The sequence below is a fragment of the Megalops cyprinoides genome, chromosome 10, assembly GCF_013368585.1.
Source record: "Megalops cyprinoides isolate fMegCyp1 chromosome 10, fMegCyp1.pri, whole genome shotgun sequence".
In the NCBI taxonomy this organism is placed as follows: Eukaryota; Metazoa; Chordata; class Actinopteri; order Elopiformes; family Megalopidae; genus Megalops; species Megalops cyprinoides.
Window position 1 is genome coordinate 14,348,814 of NC_050592.1, and position 20,073 is coordinate 14,368,886.

The 20,073-nt window shown below is 38.4% G+C and overlaps 2 protein-coding genes across 2 annotated transcripts; both read left to right on the forward strand.

Annotated features, from left to right (window-relative positions):
- Nucleotides 1-637: 637 nt before the first annotated feature.
- Nucleotides 638-4,484, forward strand: LOC118784672. The gene is made up of 2 exons (XM_036539035.1): nucleotides 638-1,765; nucleotides 2,092-4,484. Exons 1-2 carry the CDS (start codon nucleotides 920-922, stop codon nucleotides 2,176-2,178), a joined length of 933 nt encoding a protein of 310 aa, XP_036394928.1. The 5' UTR covers nucleotides 638-919; the 3' UTR covers nucleotides 2,179-4,484.
- Nucleotides 4,485-6,626: 2,142 nt separating this feature from the next.
- On the forward strand, nucleotides 6,627-14,077 carry mgat1a (alpha-1,3-mannosyl-glycoprotein 2-beta-N-acetylglucosaminyltransferase a). Its single transcript, XM_036539049.1, has 3 exons — nucleotides 6,627-6,955; nucleotides 8,172-9,493; nucleotides 12,966-14,077. Exons 2-3 carry the CDS (start codon nucleotides 8,672-8,674, stop codon nucleotides 13,665-13,667), a joined length of 1,524 nt encoding a protein of 507 aa, XP_036394942.1. The 5' UTR covers nucleotides 6,627-6,955; nucleotides 8,172-8,671; the 3' UTR covers nucleotides 13,668-14,077.
- Nucleotides 14,078-20,073: the final 5,996 nt, after the last annotated feature.

The following is a 20,073-nucleotide window of genomic DNA, read 5'->3' on the forward strand; positions in this document are numbered from 1 at the left end:
GCCAATAACCAACGGCGCAGTTTCAAATCTTACTTTCCTGGTACAGTAGGATTACTGGAAATTTGAAAAGCCATTTATGCTTACACATGCTTTCTTGCACACTAATTGTTCTCAGCAGATCAATTAAAACTCTTTCATTTACTCTTTGTGCATTCTATACATTACTTGAATAGTTTGTGCATGAATAAACAATAAAATTATACATCAGTGATCACAGTTAAGATGAATTCTATCATCTATTATTAACTGCTCCTGGATGGCAGTGTTTTGCTTGACATATTTAACGTCAAAATAAATCCCGCACTTTGATTATTTTGTTTAGCTGAGTCGTCTCTAACAACAGCATCCTCTTTGTGTACGTGTAACTAAATAGTAAATGTTTGGAAAGTCACAGCTAGCTACCTACCCACAACCTAGCTTAAGCGACAGAGTGTAGTGACAGGGGCGTCCAAAATCTAGTTATGGAATGTTAGCTGCAGTTTAACATCCACTGCCAAACGCAGTTCAATAAATGTAATGGTATTTAGCTTGTTGGATCAGAGAGCCATGGACATCAGACTGCATCCATAAGACTATATGGCCACTGATTCTGACCTGCCCCCCTTTTTCTATTTATAGACAGAGCCCCTTCAGTTTTGTGGACACTGGCCTCCTCTCCTCCTACGACAAAAGTAGCTAATTTGGTTGGGTAACTCGGGGTCCCGTCATGACGTTATCGAGATAGACTAACCTTTATAGCTATGTGTGTTAGCCGTGCGTTCGCTACTTTCTTCGTTAATGATCACTTTTACAATTGCTAACTAGCTATGATAGCTATGCTAACGTTAGCTAGCCAGATAGATACCTAGCTACGCTATATCTACTCATCGAACTGGAGAAGCGGGTTGACTAAGTGCTGTTACACGATACTTAAATTTCCATGATGGCCTCCGCTCCCTCTGCTTCTGCCCTGTCTGCTGTTATCCGTTGCAGGGGAAATATATTTGCCAGAAACCAAGCTAACAAGAAGAGGCCTCCTCCCAGCGCCGGATACAGCATCGGACTCAAGTGCGTCGCAGGTAGCGAGTCAGGAGTACCTACATGGGACAAAGAACACGTCTGGGAAGCAGGTCAGACTTTCCCAGAATGGAAGTCGTTTTTTCTGGGACAACGCTGGGATCGGAATTGGGTATATTTATCCATTAAATGGGAGCCAAGACGGAAGACCACCAAAAACAATCACACGGATACGTGGGCTAGAGTCGATTACGAAGGAAGTCGAATTCAGCAGACTGAATCACGGTCTCATGTGCGCGAATCAGTCGCAAGTGTGCCGCAAAGTCATAGACGGCAAGCAAAGAGAGAGTCCGACTGCTCACAACCGCTTTTGTTTATTGCTGAGATAAGAAAGTGCCTTGCATTAAAAAACTGTGGAAACACTTTAGGGAGGGAGACTGTATGTGGCAAGAAAGAAAAAAATCTTTCAGACAAATTACTTGACATAGCCCCATCGAAGGTTTTATGTATATCGATTAGCTACAGATCCAGTGGAACCCACGAACAAGGAATCGAACCGGTGACACTGTGCTGGAACGGCTGGACGACTCTAAAGAACAAATGTCTTCTCTTGACTGCGCTTGTGTCCGAAATTCTGCGGATGAAATTTGCAATCGAGAATGGTCGGCAGTCTGTTCCACTTGTCGTCAGATCTTCAGTGGAAGAAATGCAAAAGATAAACTTGGTTGAAAGCCAAGTCGTGCCAAGCAACGGCCACAGTCCGAAGATGGTGCGTGGATGATTAAAGCATGAGTTCATAATGGTATCTGTAGTTGGTTATAGACATACTGCATACGAGCAAGGAAATGGCTGTAGAACGGCAGTTTTTTGAGATAGAACGTTTACAACTACCTTCCGTCATTACAGCTGTAGGATCCAAACCATTACGAACAATTTTTTCCAAGATACGGTGTGTAACGTGTAACATTAAACTGTATCTTAGTTACATAGCAGAGTGATTGGATACTGTGTGGTTAGTTTACAGGTGTTTCAGCTGAAGTTAACTGTAACGTAGTGTGTAAGCTTCTGCTGATCTTATTGTCTGTCTATCTGCAGAAAGAACATTTGAGTGGCGAAAGTGAGAATCCCACAGAGCAAAGGATGGAGCCAGGAGGACCAGAAGAACATGCTCAACGGGAGTAAACACCACAGTGGACTTAGATCCTTAGCACTTCAACGTATGATACACCTCGGAGTACGAAAGTTACAATAAGAATTGCTGAATGACAATAGGTCTCACTGATGTATCCCTTTAATACAACATGAATATGGTAAAATGGGGACTGCCCCCTTTCCAAACTCATTTGAAGATTAATCTGTCAATCTGCAAAATTGCACTTTTGTGGGTAGTTTTCCAGGTGTACCAGTAACCAGTTTACCCAGTGTCTTGGGCTGAAACTGTTCTGGGCTCAAACCATATAACACTATTCTGTGAAAACTTTCTGCCTTCTGCTTTCAGTGACAGTACTCTCAGAAATGAATGAGCCCCGAGATCCTATTTGAGAAAAAGGCAGCCTGAGGCAGAACTGTTTTCTGATGCAGTCTTGCTGACGATTCCTTCTTTTCACATATTTCCAGCAGACGGCTGAAGCCGTTAAACAGGGCAGTGTGCACAGCAACACTCATGATATAAATGTAAACAAAGAAGAGACAGGGTTCAGTGTTTGAGAACAAGGAGTGGCAAGTGGCATGTTTTAGAGCATTAATTTGGACAAGAATTATACTTCACCAGTGTTTGGGCCAAACAAGTAAAGTGCCCATGCTGCTTCCATGAAGAACATGTGGCTGAAAAGGCAGTAAATACCTTGAAGACCTCAGGAAAATTAGATGTCTGAGTAGTGTTATTGTTGCTCACTACATTCAAGAAAACAGTCTTGCAGATGAAAGAAGAGTACTGATCACTTGGCAGTGTCTACAGGTCAATAGTCATGTGTTTTCTATCTAGATTATAACTATATTAACTGCCTGCTGCTAGTGTTTTTAGCAGCAGGCAGTTAATATAGTTATAATCTAGATAGTCATGCGTTTTCTATCTAGATTATAACTATATTAACTGCCTGCTGCTAAAAACACTAGAGTGTCATCATTTATTCATGTTAGATAGCAATTGAAATGTAGAGCGTATTGTTTTTCTTAAACTCAGAATATAAACACTAAGTAACTATGGCATGCCAAATTGTTTGAGTTTGCTGAAGCCAAGGATAACCCTCAGCTGTGAACTGTTAATCACCAGGTGCACATGGATGATTAAGTATAACTAAATTTTCTGGAGTTGTCTTGAAATCTATGGAAATCGATAGTGCAGGCTTTGTTCATATTACAGTGTAAAACTGGTTTATCACAGAAAGTATTCTAATTTTGAACAGAATGGATTTGATATATTTGCCAGACACTTTCATTATTACATTTGTCTTGTAGATTTTTGCAGTCATTGTCATAATCAGTCTTGAAAAGGCGGTTTAAATTTTTTAAGATCCATCTAAAATACCAGCTCTTCTGTGCAGATCATTGGAGCTTAAGGTACAAATTGTTCATCGGAGATCCGAGGTAAAGACAGCACCTGTAGGTTCTTGAAAGCCTCTGTCAGACAGGTGAAAAAAGTAATTCATTCTACATAGGCCATTCTATATTGTACACTTTCTGTGGGAATATTGTGTTATGCATCATACTTTCAGTCTGTGAGAGTACTAAAGTGTACCCCGAAAAAGCATGTTTTGTATTTGTATTATAATTATATTCATAAGTTAATTTTTCAGAAATATTGAACAGCCATTTATGGTTAACACAGTACTTTTAACTTGTCTTGAAGCCGCATGTTGTGTTTGTTGTATGTGACATACAGGAAAGTTTAAGGACTGAATTATAATCACACATGTAGCAGCGTACCAACCATAATGAGTGCATTTCGGTATGGGTATTTTTCATTAACAACTAAATATAATTTAAGAGCTAACATTTGATAAAGCACAGTCTGGAATTTGAATCACAGCACCTATTTTACCATACAACACTGATAGTTCTGCAAAAATCTACTTATTCACCTGTTATTTTGTAGGTGACCTTTTTTACTTAACAGCATTCAGTGTAATTTACAAATATTCATGTGATGTCATGTAATGCACTGCACCTAATTTAGTGATACTGTACCTTAATTTCCAATGCAGTATTCTCTTTATGCTTCCCTCATTGAAAAACACTGTGGTATGATTTTTTTAAATTCATTGTGGGCGTGTTTTGGCTAAAAATGGTACAGAATTTCTGAGTGGTCACAGTTTGTTTAACCATCTGCATTTTGTAAGTGCTCAGTAGCTTTTTCTACTCAGGGAAATGGGTAGCTGTACCATATTTATACAGATTTAATGATCTCCACCAGATGGTGCTAGAGTGACTGGTTCAACCTGATCATATCTGTCAGTATATTTGAGAGTCAGGGTCCCTGACATATGAGACTGACTTGGCATTAGCTGCCATGAAATGTACAACAGAGGTCTGGTTCTGATTGCTGTAACTTAACAACTGATTTGAACTTTAATAAGTTATTAAATATTATTCATAGTAATATATTTGTGGATGCTTGATTTTGTCATTAACTCCTGTTTAGATGTTGCTTGTTGATGCTTGTTCTTCACCACATGCAAGTCTCCAATTTCAAACTGTTTTTATATATTGTTTCAGAAATGAGAGCATAAACATTTAACCAGTTTGAAAATACAATTAATATTTAACTTTCACTTTTTTGGGGGACAGATGAACACTCCAGAAACACTGCAAAAATTCCACTGTACAAGCTGTATTACCAGTTATTTGCAAAAAAAACAAACAAAAAAAAACTACAATTTCCTTTTCTCTCATTTGTCCATCCCCCAATATGTATCAACCACCTTACACTTTTTGCCTATTTTTACCGAGCACTTTTTTACCTACTTTCCTTCCCCTGCATTTGTCTGTTTCAAATGTCAAATGGTGATATTTGCCAGCACTGTGAGGTTGTTTTATTCCTATTTAAACAGTACAGTTGAAAACCTGAATTTTAAAAATAAGCACTGATATCAGTGTGTATAAGTCAATCTGATTGTATGCACGCTAGTGACCAAAATTAGTTTGTCAGAAGTGATTATCGCAGCCTTACCACTAGGTGGCCCTCATTCTGACTTCTTCTAATCACCATACTGACATAATCTAACCCAGCGTTTCCCAAACCTCTCCTGGAGGATCCCTTGTCTTGCATGTTTTAGATCTCTCCCTGCTCCAACACAGCTGATTTAAATGATCAGTTTGTTTTTAAGCAGCTTCAGGAGTTCATAACGAGTTGATCATTTGAATCAGCTGTGTCGGAGCAGGGAGAGATCTAAAACATGCAGGACAAGGGGTCCTCCAGGAGAGGTTTGGGAAACACTGATCTAACCTATCCATCATTTCCAAATTAACAGTTGTGTGACCCTTTGTTATTTGGCAGCAGGCTCTGTAGTTCTGTAACATGATGAATTAAATATTATAAAGGTGAAGAATGTTTTCTGACATTTTTAGCAGATAGCTCTATTGAGCAAAGCAAGAAGCCCAAATGAAATGCACAATCAGGAAGATATATAGGTACATATATTGCAGTAACAGTGAATAATGTGTGAAATGGCTAGATTAAACTCTACTAAATGACTTGAGCTAACTCTTGGCAAGCTTTATCAGACAAAAATGTACGATCTTACTTTTAGTTTGATGTTGCAGCCAGCAAACTAAACTTTCCAATTTTGTTTATGAATTGTTTCCTATCAACAAAATTTTAATTTCTCAAATACAAAGCTAGTTGTAAAATTCTCTACTCTGGGTCTCAGGTCTCTGTTTTCAGCTGACACTCACAGTGTGACTGGATAATATAAATAAGTGAGGACCACACACATAAACACAGAATACAGAGATAACCAGTAATGTGGAAGTGGAAGTAATGTGGAAATCCTCAAGAGGTAAGGGAAGGGTTTTGTTAAATTTAATAGGACCTAATTTGAGCCAGTTTTTGCAGGAAAAAATGAAACCAACACACCAATCAAAGACAGGCTGTTGCACACAGGAAACCATGAAATACTCAAGATTTGATCAAAAGAATATGACAGGTGCTGTAATTCTCCTTGTTTTGTATCATCAGTAATTTTATAAACCAACTTTGTGCAGCTAAGGCTCTAGTTAACTGACTAGAATGTGATCACCTTGCTAGGTTAAATTTGTTACAGAATACTGCATGCTGGTGTGCAGTCTATGTACAGAGTTTTGGCACTAGTGTAAAGGATTGTAGTTACTATTTGTATTATTCAAGCATCATAATAAGTCTCCATCACGTGCCTCTCAGAACTAATCGATGTTACGTTGCAGCAGAGAAACTGTCAAACCCGAGGCCAAGAATATTAGCAGCATAAATGCAAATGTGTGTTCTTGTTTAGGTTTAGCACTTTGTGTGATATCAACTCTCACCCGCTTTACTACTGAGAACCGTTGGGGTGTCAGTGTTATGTATTAAAGGTCAGTGGGTGGCAGTGGAGAAGGGGTGGGACTTCCGCCTATAGCATGCGAGCAGGCAATCCGGAAGTTGTCTTTCGGCGGTGATAGGAAAACGAACTACTTAGCCAGCTGGTTAGTCTCGGAAATAAAGAACCCAGCAAGAGTCGGACGTGGGGTAAAATACGAATATAGACCTAAATAGAGGGGCGTATTGTGCCAACCGTATTGACGGTCGGTATCCACGGACAGATCTTTAACTAGACGCATCTGAATGGATGAACTGAGATAAGTGCGGAGTGGAGGGAAAAGGCAGAAATGAGCAACAGCAAAGGTGCCCATGCAGTGCGGTGTTCATTGAAGCAAAAGACTAAAAAGTGAGGTCAAAGTAATGGAAATGATTCATCTAGGATCGTAGTTGGGACCATGAAGAGAGGTGAGTGAAACTTGCAGCAGAGATACGTCTAGCTAGCTGGCAGACTGCTGTATACTGCAGAAATGTGCGTGCGTGGCATGAGTAACGTTAGTTGGTTGGGTTGTGCTTGGAGCAGCTACAGGTTACTGTAAATAGATCGCGCTAGCTAAGTAAAGCAGGCTAACGAAACTTCATAGATAGGTAGGCGATACAAACGCAGTTAATTGTGATTCAGACATATAGGTAGTTAGCTACACATTGGAAAGAGAAGCAGCTTTTCTTTATAACAGATAAGATTTCCTCCAATAGAGGGTATGATTGTGCCCTTAACTCTTTTTTCAAGTGCACACGGAAACGATCCCACATCAAACATGTATTGGTTAATATCTTCCAAAACTACAAGAGGTCAACCACTGGCTTTCACTGTTTGCAAACAGAACATGCTTTCCATCTTACCAAAAGTTTTTAGAAAAATGCTGTAGATAATAGCGTTAATAATAACATGTATATGTTGCATCGCCGCGAATGACATCTCGGCCATCCATATTGATAACAGAACCTCTTTTTATGTGTGTAAGCATGAGTGTTCCTGCTGAAAATACTGTGGGTAACACATTAGGTGGGGCTTCGGGTTTAAAGGCTATGGAAGCCCTCAGGGGGTTAATTGATGTCAGTCATTGTATGTCAGCTGGTAGATCTGTACAACACTATAGGGAGTGTAGACCATTTACAACTTCATTTGTGCTCTCCTTTAGTGTAAAGCACTAGTGATGTTTTAATGTTCTCTTGTAGTGCTGTTATGGTACACTTTCTCGCATGTCTGTGGGCTCACTGCGGATGTATCGCTGCAGCTTTGCAAGATAATAGTTTAGGTGATTCATTTAAAAATGTTTGTCAGACTTTTATCAGTTTATTCATAGCCAGAGGGGACAAGCAAGCTGTCTAAAAATGTAACTTAAGACAGTTATTTGTGACGTGGAACCGAGCATCTGAAAGCAAGAAGGAACACCGATATTGTTTGACTGTTCTTTGAAAGAAACAAGTTACCAAGATAATTTGATCTGCTGTACAAACTTGCTTGCTAGATAAAAATGCAGATTTGAGGGTGGTGCATGTAGGTAAAGCGTGGTGTAAGGTAAATATCAGGAAATGAGCTGTTCTGTTGATGGATACTTTTGATCAGCCAAGTAGTGTTTTTTTTAACCTAACTCTCTCTCTCTCTCTCACTTTGTTTCAGAGCTGATGGCAAAAGGCTGAAGCAAAAAAGACACTCTCCCCCCCACCCCCCCCCCACCCCAGGATTTCCCTGGTTCTCTTACCTCCTACCCAATCCTCCCTATCCTTTCCTTTTTGCTTCTGCGTCCCTCTTTCCCCACCCCACACCTCCTCTTGCTTTCTGTGTACTCTCCAGTTTGTTCACTTATTACTCAAACATTCCTGTGATGGACATACGTAAACTATGAAAGTGTTAACTTATTTATTAAATCACAATACGTGTTTCCCTAACAACCAGTCTGCCTGCTCATGTCTTCTGTCTGTCAATCATTAAATCAACTCTCCTGTGCTGCAAGTGTGCCTTTTCCCCTTTCTTAAGGTAGCTGTTAATACCTACAGTGCCGTGATTGAATCTCTGTGTGTCATTTCACTGTGCAGCCCCCTTGTTTTCCTGTTTGTGTCATTGGTGTCTCCGCTTTGTCTTACAATTAACTCCTATTCTTCCTGTGCTCACATTGGGCCATGATCCGCAAGAAAGGTTCCTTTATATTGTGTGGTGCTTTCTTATTTGTCGCCTGGAATGCATTGCTTCTCCTTTTTCTCCTGGGGCGACCTCCCCCAAAAAAAGAGGAGGAGTGGAGAGTGGCTGGAGGGAGAGGGGGTGGCGATCTGGCTCAGGAAGTGATCCGACTGGCTGAAGAAGTGGAATCTCAGCTTGAGACCCAGAAGAAACTTCTGAAGCAGATATGGAGCCACTGGTCACAATGGGAATCACAGAAAGGAAATGGAAAGAGAGTGATAGATAGCGGGAAGGAAGGAAAGCAAGCACAAGAATTCAGAAACCCTCAGCAGTTGCCACAGCTTCTTCAGAAATATCTCAGTTTAGACCAAAAAAAAGGAAAACGGCTGCAAGATTTTATGATTGCACCTATTCCCAACTCAAATCTGGGAAGCAATGATAAAGAGCAGGCCGTGAACAGAGACAAATTAGCTAGCAGCATTACCACCACTGAAGATATAATTCCTATCTTGGTTATCGCTTGTGACAGAGTCACAGTGAAGCGGTGTCTGGACAAATTAATACAGTATCGCCCCTCAGCTGAACTTTACCCAATCATAGTCAGCCAGGACTGTGGGCATGCAGAAACTGCACGTGTGATTGAGTCTTTTGGCAGCCAGGTGACCCACCTTAGGCAGCCCGACCTTTCAGATATTCAGACGCGGCCAGAACACAAGAAGTTCCAGGGTTACTACAAAATCTCCAGACACTATCGATGGGCTCTCAGCCAGGTGTTCAACACTTTCTCATACTCCTCTGTTGTGATTGTGGAGGATGACCTAGAGGTAAATATGCTTGTTTTGTACTTTTTTTTGGAGGGCTAGAATTATCCAGGACATGTTAAAATTTAACTTATGTTTGGTGAATTTGCTTTGACTAGAACTGAAAATGTTTGATTTACTTCAAGTGATACCGTACTACTGATGAAGTATTAGAAGTAAGAAATCCTACAGAAAACTCAAAACATTTTGATCTGTGCCATGGGTGGGTCGTGTCTGACCATTACTTTATTACCTTATGGATTTGTTGTGGTCCCTTGTAAATTCTTTCCCCCATTTTGAGTTCAATTTGTCATTTTTGTGTAGCATTGATATGAATGGAAATTACAAAAAGTTGTTAGATTTTTAAAGGCTTCCAACCCCATATATCTGCCATAGTATATTGGAAGCATGAGTCATTATTGTCTCCAATAATGGCTTCACATCACTATATACTTAAAAGAAATGCATTGACTACTGCTGTCTCATTGATCAGTGGCAGCTGTATAGTTCCATGCAGCAATAGGTCTTAGCTGTGCATGATGTTTACTTTTTATATAACTGTGGAATTCAGTATGTGATGTTTACCCACGTCACATGAGTTGTCATGTGCATGTCTTAGGAGTAATCTTTATATAGAGGCATTGGGCAATTAGCATTGGTATATATTTTTTCAGTGGGATTTATATATACTGTGTATATATATATATATATACACACACACACATTGCAACAAAGGCAAAAGAAAAAGGGAATTCAGCGGTTTTTAAGGGATTTTGGGGAAAAAAAAGGTTAAATGTGGTATGGCTATATTTTTCCCACAGCACTGGTGTCAAGTGATTCACATAACCGTATTGTTGACATTTTGCCTGAAAAACAGCACGTTTGACCTTGGTATGTTTCTCTTATCAATTCATCTTTTTGTTGCTTTAGTGTGAGTGGTAATGTACCATAACTCGAGGGAGAGTTTTTGTGCCAATGCCAATAATGCGGTTTTAAAACTTCACTTTTGGCGATATGTGTGATATGTACATGTTTTGCCTCAGCAGCCAAGAATTATGGGTGGTCTAGTTGCAGATGTTCCACATAGACATTTGTTAGTATGATTTCCATTCCATTTTGATAAGTGGCACATTTGCAGTGATCTGAAAAGCTGGAATACTTTGGAATAGTTGGGAATAGTTCATTAATGTGAATTTACCATTTACTGTTGGTATTGTAAGGTGAAACCTGGAACTATTTCAGATCTGTTTGAATGAAACTGGTTAGGTAAAAGGGCAACTTTGGCCATTTAACGGTTCACCTTACAATTTCTCATTCAACACATATACAAGGTGAGCTTTCAGTCTTTGAATTGAAAATGTCTGAAATGAAATGTCTTTGAACCCCAGAGATGGCTTATTGGATTAACCAAGCACACAGTGTTTCTCAGAAGTATGTTGCGTGGGCTTGATTTTACTCAAGGCTCTATTCCAACAAATGAATCCTACTACTTCCAATAATAATACTAATAACAATAACAACTGTATGTCTATAGCAGTCATCACACATGGCAGTAACACAAAGAGTAGAAATAAAAAAAAATAGTTCACAGAATAAAAATGACAATAATACAGGGAGGTAAGATACATAAAATATAAAACATAAAAACATAAAACATAAAAAAATACATCCCCTTCCCCCATAAAGTCAAGGTAAGCAGTTGAGGATCAAATAAAACCATGAAAGAATAAATGACAAAAGAATAAAAAGATCAAATCAAATCAAAGCACATAAAATCCTAAAGTGCACTTTGAGCCGTGATTCAACAACTGGAACTGAGGGGGTCTTATGACTAGACACACCAGGGCTCGGTGGAATGAAGCTTGTCATCCATTTTTAGAGGATCTTTGCTAAATGCCTCTTAGATGTGATGGGTCAACACAAGCTTCACAAAGCACTAACCCTATTATTGTTATCTGACCTACTTGATAAATTACTTATTGAGTGATAGGTACTAATCAAAGCGCTATATAGATTCCACAATGGTGTGAAAAATGCCCGTTAGTCTGTCAAGTTAATTGTTCATGTCACTGTTATGTTGTGATATTTGTTCATTGACATCTGTAACATCTGTTGACATCTGTAACAAATAGTCATTTATCAGATGCTCTTATTCAGAGGGACGTACAAAAGTACATACAAATACATTAGGTTAAGAGCAGAAACAATACTGAATTGTAAGTGTCACAATCCAATAGTAGTAATTACGTAACACATCATGTTAAGTGCCGTAGTAGGTGCAAGAGGTAGTTTGAGGTTCTTGTAAATGTATTTGAAGATATGCTATGAATGTTCAGGGTTGGTTGAAGCAAGATACAATTTTAACAAATGGGTTTTCAGTTGGTGACAGAAAACTCATCTGTTAAAAGTGCATCTTGCTTCAACCAACCCTGAACATTCATAGCATAAAGGGAATCAAGGACTTACTTTATTCTAAACTGAAATGTCTTTAGGGAGATGACATGCGTCATTAGCCAAGGTCACAGCAGTAATGTACTGTTCTTCATATTTTTATCAATTATCAACACAATACTGGGACTGCATTATTTACAAGGTTATCTACAAGCACACTTAGTACAGGTGATAGGATATGGTCAGTATATTTATAGTGAAAGTTAAATGTGAGAAGGAACTTGTCTAAATGTTGAGGCTTTAGGACGAAGACAACATCCAGTTTTCCCTAAGTAAATTAATATATAGTATTGTAATAATAGGCTGTGCAAGAAATGGAACTGATAACTTGACAGCAGTGTTTTACCTGAAGTTGTGTTTCATAGTACATCAAATGCAATAGATTGAGCCTGAACAAAAATTGCACTGTTGTTTTAAGAGAAACATGAAACCAGTCCCACAACAGCTTAATGTTGTGAAAACCATATAATATTTATTGACATGTTACATGTCCCACGTGGAGTGTGAAAAGTATGTGTACATCCGATTAAACCAAGGCTTCTCTTCTTAAGCAGTTTAATGGAGAAGCTCCATACCGGTGTGTGATTGTACTGTGTATTAAGACTGCCCCTCTTGTTGGTAAAGTATAAAATATGTGAAAAATGTTTGGAGGACTCAAAAATAAAAATAAATAAAAATTTGGAGGACTTCAGTTTTCTCAAAAATAAAAATACATTGTAATACCCAATAATGTCAGTTTGTGCTGTCATATACAGAAATGCATGAATTGGGTATAGGGATTTGTTGTATGTATTGTCCATTTGTTTGAATAAACTTAGAATAGAGATAAAGAGGGCATCTCTATTGTGAAAGCATGTTAAAGAAATCTTATTATGGGAATACAGAATATTAAACATTTTAACTTAATTTTTGATATTAATTTTTTGCTCAATTTTAAGATGTCACAGTACAAATCTGTTGAACAGAGCCCCCACAAAGACCAACATCAGTGCCTTTCTCTCTTCTCTCTGAATGTATGGATTGAAGTTGTCTTCCTCTCCTCTAGGTGGCACCAGATTTCTTTGAGTACTTCAGAGCCCTTTATCCCATCTTGCGCTCAGATCCAACTCTGTGGTGTGTGTCAGCCTGGAATGACAATGGGCGCGAGGGGCTGGTGGACCTGGGAAAACCTGAGCTCCTTTACAGAACAGACTTCTTCCCTGGACTAGGCTGGATGCTGCTGAAGGAACTCTGGGCAGAACTGGAGCCAAAGTGGCCTGCTACATTCTGGGATGATTGGATGCGTCAGCCAGACCAGCGTAAGGACAGATCCTGCATCCGACCAGAAGTATCCCGAACTTTGACATTTGGGCGCAAGGGTGTTAGCTTAGGTCAATTTTTTGACCAGTACCTACGATACATTAAACTGAACACTGAGTTTGTGCCTTTTACCAAACTGGATCTCTCTTTCCTTCTCCATGAGAGATACAATGAGGTGTTTAAAAAAGAGATTTACAGCGCTCCCTTGGTGAATGTTGAAGACCTACAGAAGGGGGGTATGTTGAGGGGGGCAGGTCCATTTCGAGTGCAGTACTCAAGTAAAGACAGTTTCAAGGTCCTGGCTCGCAATTTGGGAGTGATGGAAGACTTGAAGTCAGGAGTTCCAAGGGCAGGATACAGGGGTGTGGTCAGCTTCATGTCGCGAGGACGAAGGATCTACTTAGCACCTCCTAGTGGCTGGACCAACTATGACACCAGCTGGAGTTGAGAATTGGTGATAGTGGGAAGGGAAGGGATGAAAAGACAAAGAACAGAGGGTATCATTGAAGAATATGCCTATGCTGGACAAGAAAACTCATAAACCAAAGAAAAAGATAAAAAGGCTACACAGCAAAATGAATGGGGAGGTTAAGACATTGGGGGTGGGAAAGGGAGAGAGAGAGTAAAATCTGAAGTAGAGGCAGTGACATTGGAGCAGAACCACAGATGATTAATGAGTGGGGAGTAGAGGACACTCCCTGGGAGACTAATCAGGCAGAATGGATTCTCTCCTATGAGATCTTTCCTTCTCTCTCAGTCCCCTTATTGCTGAGTAGATTTTTCCATACTGGTTTCTCAGAACACTTTCTCCATTTTAATCTTCCATAGGGAAGGGACTGTATTTTGGTGTCAGGGCAATAGGACAACTCAGACTGATATTGTTATTACTGAAGATACTATTATGAATATAATTATAACAGTTTGATTTATTTACTCAAAATTAAATAAAATATATATTTTCTGAAATAGTTGTGATTTTATTTTTTATTTATCAAACTCTCTACAAAAAATCTTAGCTAGAGTTACTCCTGTGAATTTCTGCATAAAGGTTGTTAAAGTTCCAATGATGTTAGTCTTCATATGTTAAATCCCACACAAAGGCGGAGGTTCTGAGATACACGTAACACCTGAAAGCACCAGGTTATGAACACAGGACACACAAGGGCTGCTCGATTATGGCAAAAATCATAATCACAATTATTTTGGTCAATATTGAGATCATGATTATTTAACACAATTACTCATTGACTTTGGAAACATATGCATTTATTGAACTTGTAACCCTTTCGCATGTAACTTATTTTTATGCCATGTAGCGCTGGTGTTATGTTACATGGTTTGTTATGTTTTCATTAGCGTTATTAAGCTTCTCATGGTTTTCAGTTAGCATTTCCTGTATTTTTTAACGTTAAATTGCTGTTTCCTCAAAGCTAAAATTAGCTATAATTTTTCCAATCTAGTGTTTTAATCGCACCGGTTTTAGCATACGCGCTAAACGGCTAATCACACTGCTGTGACCATACGCGAGAAAGGGTTAAAAACAAACTTGTCTTTTTAACAGTGGATTTTCTTGAACTTTAAAATATAATTCAACTGAAAAACAAATAAAAAATAAATGTAAAAAATGAGATTAATAAAATGAATAATAAATATATATTTCAATAGATAATGCGGCACAATAATCATTTTATCTCAATTATCTTGTTTTCATAATTGTTGGAAGCCACAATCATAATTGAAAATAAAATTCGATTAATCACCTAGCCCTAGGACACACAATTACATTTACACAAACCAAAAATGGACACTCCAGGGACAAGCAAATAGGCAAGGGAATGAAGTATATAACATAATGCCAAAATTTGTAGCTGCCTTTCAAACAACATTTTAAGGAGGCAATTTTTACAGGTATTGTAAACCCTAATGTTACCATTTACTCCTGTATGTTCAAAATAGACACAATATGTGAGGGTTCTATCATTCATGAGTTGATCACAATGCCGGTTGCAAGCTAATGGATTTGTGCAAATGTCAACCTCTTATATTCTTATCTGAGAGACATTGTTCATCTACTAATGGCTTATTTAATCAAGTTCAATAATTTATGGAATCAGAAGTGTGATTTTTTTTTTAATACAAGGGTATACAAGTAGCTGTCATGCTATACAAGATGGCTACTGCTGTATCATTGATGTGTGAGCTGATAACCACATGTATTGTGAAATTGGTGAGTTGAATGTATCATTAAGGATGTAACTACAGTCATTACTATAGATGGTACCAGTTTTGTTATATTCCTGATTGCTTCTCAGAGGGTTTAGACCACAATGCATGGTTTCATCACATACGAAATAGTGCTTCTCCTAAACCACCTGCCTATTTCATTCTTATTGTCATGCTTGGGTTGTTTGTCTCGGAGGTACATAAGCTCTTTATCTTCTGTTTCTTTCCACTTTTGCCTTGGTGCTCAGGTGGCCATAGTGTCTTCCACCAATCTGTTGCTGCTTGTGGAAAACAGTTGCTGGAAATGTAGGTTTTTGTATGGTCATTTTTGATATGTTGTTTGCAGTACTTCTCGTCAGCCTGGCTTGTGAAATCTGACACTGTATGTGATTCTGGCAATTATGTTTGGGCCTGCCAGAAAATAATGTGCAGCTTGTAGGCACTTGGAAAAGCATTACAAGCACCTGACACATCAGAAGGTCAACATAGTTCAAGTGATATACAATCTACTAGTGTATTCGCTAAATTTCAATCATAAAAGAAAATTTATAACTGCTATTACCAGGGCTAAATCAGGGAGAAGACCTTACGGTGTTCAAGATTCTAGGCTGTAAAATAGTTCAGTGTTGGAACTCTACAAGCAAAGATAAGCAATGACAGTGACTTACAGCTTTCAGTAGGTATGATTTGTATGTTTTGCCTAAAGATTCATTGAGTCATCATTCAGTTTGGCACAAAGTTATGATTTCTATTTGCAGACTTTTTTTTTTAAATAATCTAAGCATCATTTAATCCCTGAAAAAGAAACATTAAACATTGTTGCTGAAAAAGTGTATCTTATTATATGTATTGTTTTATTTGCAAAGTGGATATGGAGCAGGAAATCTTCACAAAATATATACTGTAAAAATGGGAGATGGGTGTTTTTAACATGACCAGTCCTACAATAATGTTAAACCACTGCCTGAAATGTTCTTGACTTTAATACCTTTTGAATAAAACTGAATATTTTTATTTTTATCTGTGTCTGTCTTTATATGGCTTTATATGGATTTTCTGGAATTCTAAATATTCCTGGTGTTAATGTAAATTGTAAAGTGTGGAGATCAAGAGTAACACTACTATAATAATACTATATATAAAACTATACAACTGATACAGCTAACATAGTTGTAATAGATTTACAGTATTCACATTCACACTTAAAGTATGGTATGTCAGGTGGGTGGAACTTTTGCATGTTTCATTTTAATGTTTACCCTTAAAGCACATTTTAAGTGCCATAGAATCACCTTGTGTCATCTTGTGTTTGAAATCACACAAAAAATTAAATTGTGAACATTAGGTGGTTTTAAAAGCAAAGGTAACATCCGGCTTATAAAAGATTTAGCCTGCTGATCCATACAGCTGCATCTTGTTAAGTTTGCTAATAAAACTTAATTGCCTGTCTCTGGGCTGATTCTGAGGGATGGTTCCTTCTACTGGAGATCACTAACCTTACTACAGCACTTTCCTGTAGTAAGGTTAGCGAACATCAATGTAAACATGCTCCCTTCCAGCTCTGAGCTGTGCTGAGAGAGCATATAGCTGCAAGGAGAGGAACCACTGGGTCACTGTAGCAGGTCGTGGTAAATTACAAGGGTAAATTTCAGACCACAGAGACAATTTTTCAAACCGTCAATTTTCCATTTGGCTGTCAGGCATGCCTTCTCAATGGTGAAGTACTTATATTCTTTAGGTGCAAGTTTTATGTTGTGAAATATCAAATACCAAATGCTCGTCCCATTCAAAAACTTGGCAATGGAGTCGACTCAAGTCCCACATTGGAGGCAACAGTGTGCAACACATAGATCATTCCCTGAGAGGTCACAGTTGTGCCATACAGGACTGGACATCAAAGTGTTCTTGTGATGTCGTCATGTGGGTCACACTTGTCTGACCAAGGCGTAGTTGATTGAAAGTCAATGCAAAAATAGATTGACCCATCTGGCTTGCGAACCATAACTGCAAGGCTACTCCAGTTGCTCTGGACCCTGGAAGGGCTTTTGCTTGACAGTGACTCCTGGCTCTGTCACAATGGAATGGTTAAAGAAGTCCTACACGGGAACGCCAAAAACATGGGCATTCAGACAAAGCTGCCTTTGTGAGTCAACATTTTGGGCCCAACCAACCCGAACAATGTGGATTAACTGCCAAGAAGCATGGGCAAAAATCACTCCCCAACAGTCTGTGAAATTGGTAGATACCTACCCTAAAAGACTTAAAGTTGTTATTGCAGCAAAGGTGGCTTTACCAAATATTAATAAATGGGGGTTGAATACTTATGCAAACAGCATATTCCAATACCACTTTGAAATAATTAATTCTGAGTTTGTGTTTTTTAAATAAAATATCACACAGAACAAAATTTCAATGCATAATTTGTTATTCAGTAAAATGAGAGAATTGGTGAAGGGCCTGAATACTTTTGCAAAGCACTGTATTTTACAAACCATTGACAATTCCTGTAAATTGAAATGCTCTATGATGAATATTGCAGTTAGTCTACAGCCATAACATTACTTTATGCAATGCAAGGAGTTCCATGGGTGGTATTCTGCTCTATGGATTTGATATACATAAAGCAATAATTCAGCAAAAACAAATGAATTCAAAGCTATTAATTTATTTTAGCTCTTCGCCTCACAGAATTTCTTTTTAACATCTCTGCTTGAATCTTGATGAATATTTAATATTGACATGGAATCTCGCTGTATAAATGTCCTCCATACCTCGCATTTTTCGGAACCTGTTCCGGAACCCCATGTTGTGGGGTATTCATAATAATGATAAACATTGTTGGATACTTCGGTCATTCTGAAAAGTTTTCACCATATCTGTAATTAATACACTGATAGTGGCCATATATATGTTTCATTAATTATCGTGGTGTAGTTATGTACAGCTGAATTCCCACCTCTAACGATTTGTATGGTGCAATGCTTTTTATCATGTATGGTATTGTGAAAGGCAACATCCAAAGTTTGTTTAGTGGTGTCCTTTTCTGTGTTTTGTAGAATTGTATTTGTCACCATTTTGTATGGGAATGCATAATCTTTTAGCAGTCTTCAGCATTGCATACAAACACTATGCTCAGTTGCAGCAATTGTTCATCTGATTTTCTCACGTGTAGTTGACTGTCGTTAAATGGCTCTACTTTATTACCTAGTACATTAAAGAACATTAAATCAATATTGGTCTACATGTGAGATTATTTCAGCCTTTGTAAATGGTGCCTTAGCTGAGACTGCACTACATCAGTATGTATGGCTGGACTACACATTTTCAAGGCAGTTATCAATGTAAGACACACAGAGTAAATTGTTCAATAGCACTACCATAAAAATGCAAAACAGTTGCCTGAAAACATTGTAATGTTTAAATGAGTCTTACTGTGGCTATACTGTTTAATCAAATACACCCACAGCGCTAAACTAATTTCAGTGTAAGGATGATAATGATAATTCCTTTTACCTGCATATTTATACATTACTGACAATTTTTCTTTTTCTCCATGAAGCAGTTGAATTGACGTTATAAAGCCTAAAGAAAGACATAATTTAACAATAATATCAGCAGTCATCAGTCTTACCTGGATAATGGCCAGGAGGCACAGCTGAAGTATGGGCTTGTCTGGGAACCCTCCATCAAATTTGATTTATTTTCTTAGCTCCCCAAGTAGCTGGATTCAAAATCCATGCCTTCTTTCCAGAGGATGCACCACCAAAGTTTAATGTGTTTTTTTTTTTGCTGTGCTCACACCACTGAGGCAGCTTCGGTCTCCCAATAAATCACTCTGATGGTTTCTGCATACATACGGCTGCGAGGCCCAAACAAGGCCATTTTATGTGCAAAGATCAGAGCTCACAATTTTTAGGCAAGTTTTTCTAATGCCTCTAGAAAATAAGCAGCAATAACCCTCAAGTTACTACCTGTATTATAGGCATTCATCCAGATGACTTTCTGAGGTTAAGGTTGTGGTCCCTGCATTTCACAAGCATCCGTCTGTATCCATGAAGCTTCCAGCGACGTTGTGATTGATTATGAAAGAAATCAATTATATCTTTAATATCTGCATATCCCAGCCAAGTTGGTTTGTATTTAAATATGTTTGAGTTGGTTTTTACAGAATTCCTAGTGCAATCATCTCAGCTCCGTTTAGGCAACACTGGCTATCAAGTCCAAATCCAGTAGCTACTGCTCTAAAACACTGCTGACGACCTTGTGAACAGCAACCTCATGTCCAACAGCTTAATAATTAAGTTACTTAAAAAAGTAGGGTCTTGTGGTCACCATTTTCTTTCTCATTCTACATCCCCTTAGGGGTTCCATATCCATACAGAATCTATTCTTTACCAAATGATCTGTGCTTTTAGCCACTGTACACAGACCCTCATCTGTCAGCAGGGGGAGCAGAAGAGCCATAATGTTCATTAAAACCCTGATTCTCAATCCTGATCCTGGCAAAATTATTTCTGTTAATTTGTGCTCTAACAATTGGCACTGAAAAAATTCTGGTGAACATTACATTTAAGATAACTGATTAATAACGTGTTCAAGTTAATCAGTGCATTGATCAATTATGAAATAAG

Bases quoted from the DNA above. Each gene is read 5' to 3' on its own strand.
- LOC118784672 (XM_036539035.1), top strand. From the start codon at position 920: ATGATGGCCTCCGCTCCCTCTGCTTCTGCCCTGTCTGCTGTTATCCGT. The intron at 1,766-2,091 runs GTGCGTGGATGA...GTCTATCTGCAG, and splicing joins ACGGCCACAGTCCGAAGATG to AAAGAACATTTGAGTGGCGA.
- mgat1a (XM_036539049.1), top strand. From the start codon at position 8,672: ATGATCCGCAAGAAAGGTTCCTTTATATTGTGTGGTGCTTTCTTATTT. The intron at 9,494-12,965 runs GTAAATATGCTT...CCTCTCCTCTAG, and splicing joins TTGTGGAGGATGACCTAGAG to GTGGCACCAGATTTCTTTGA.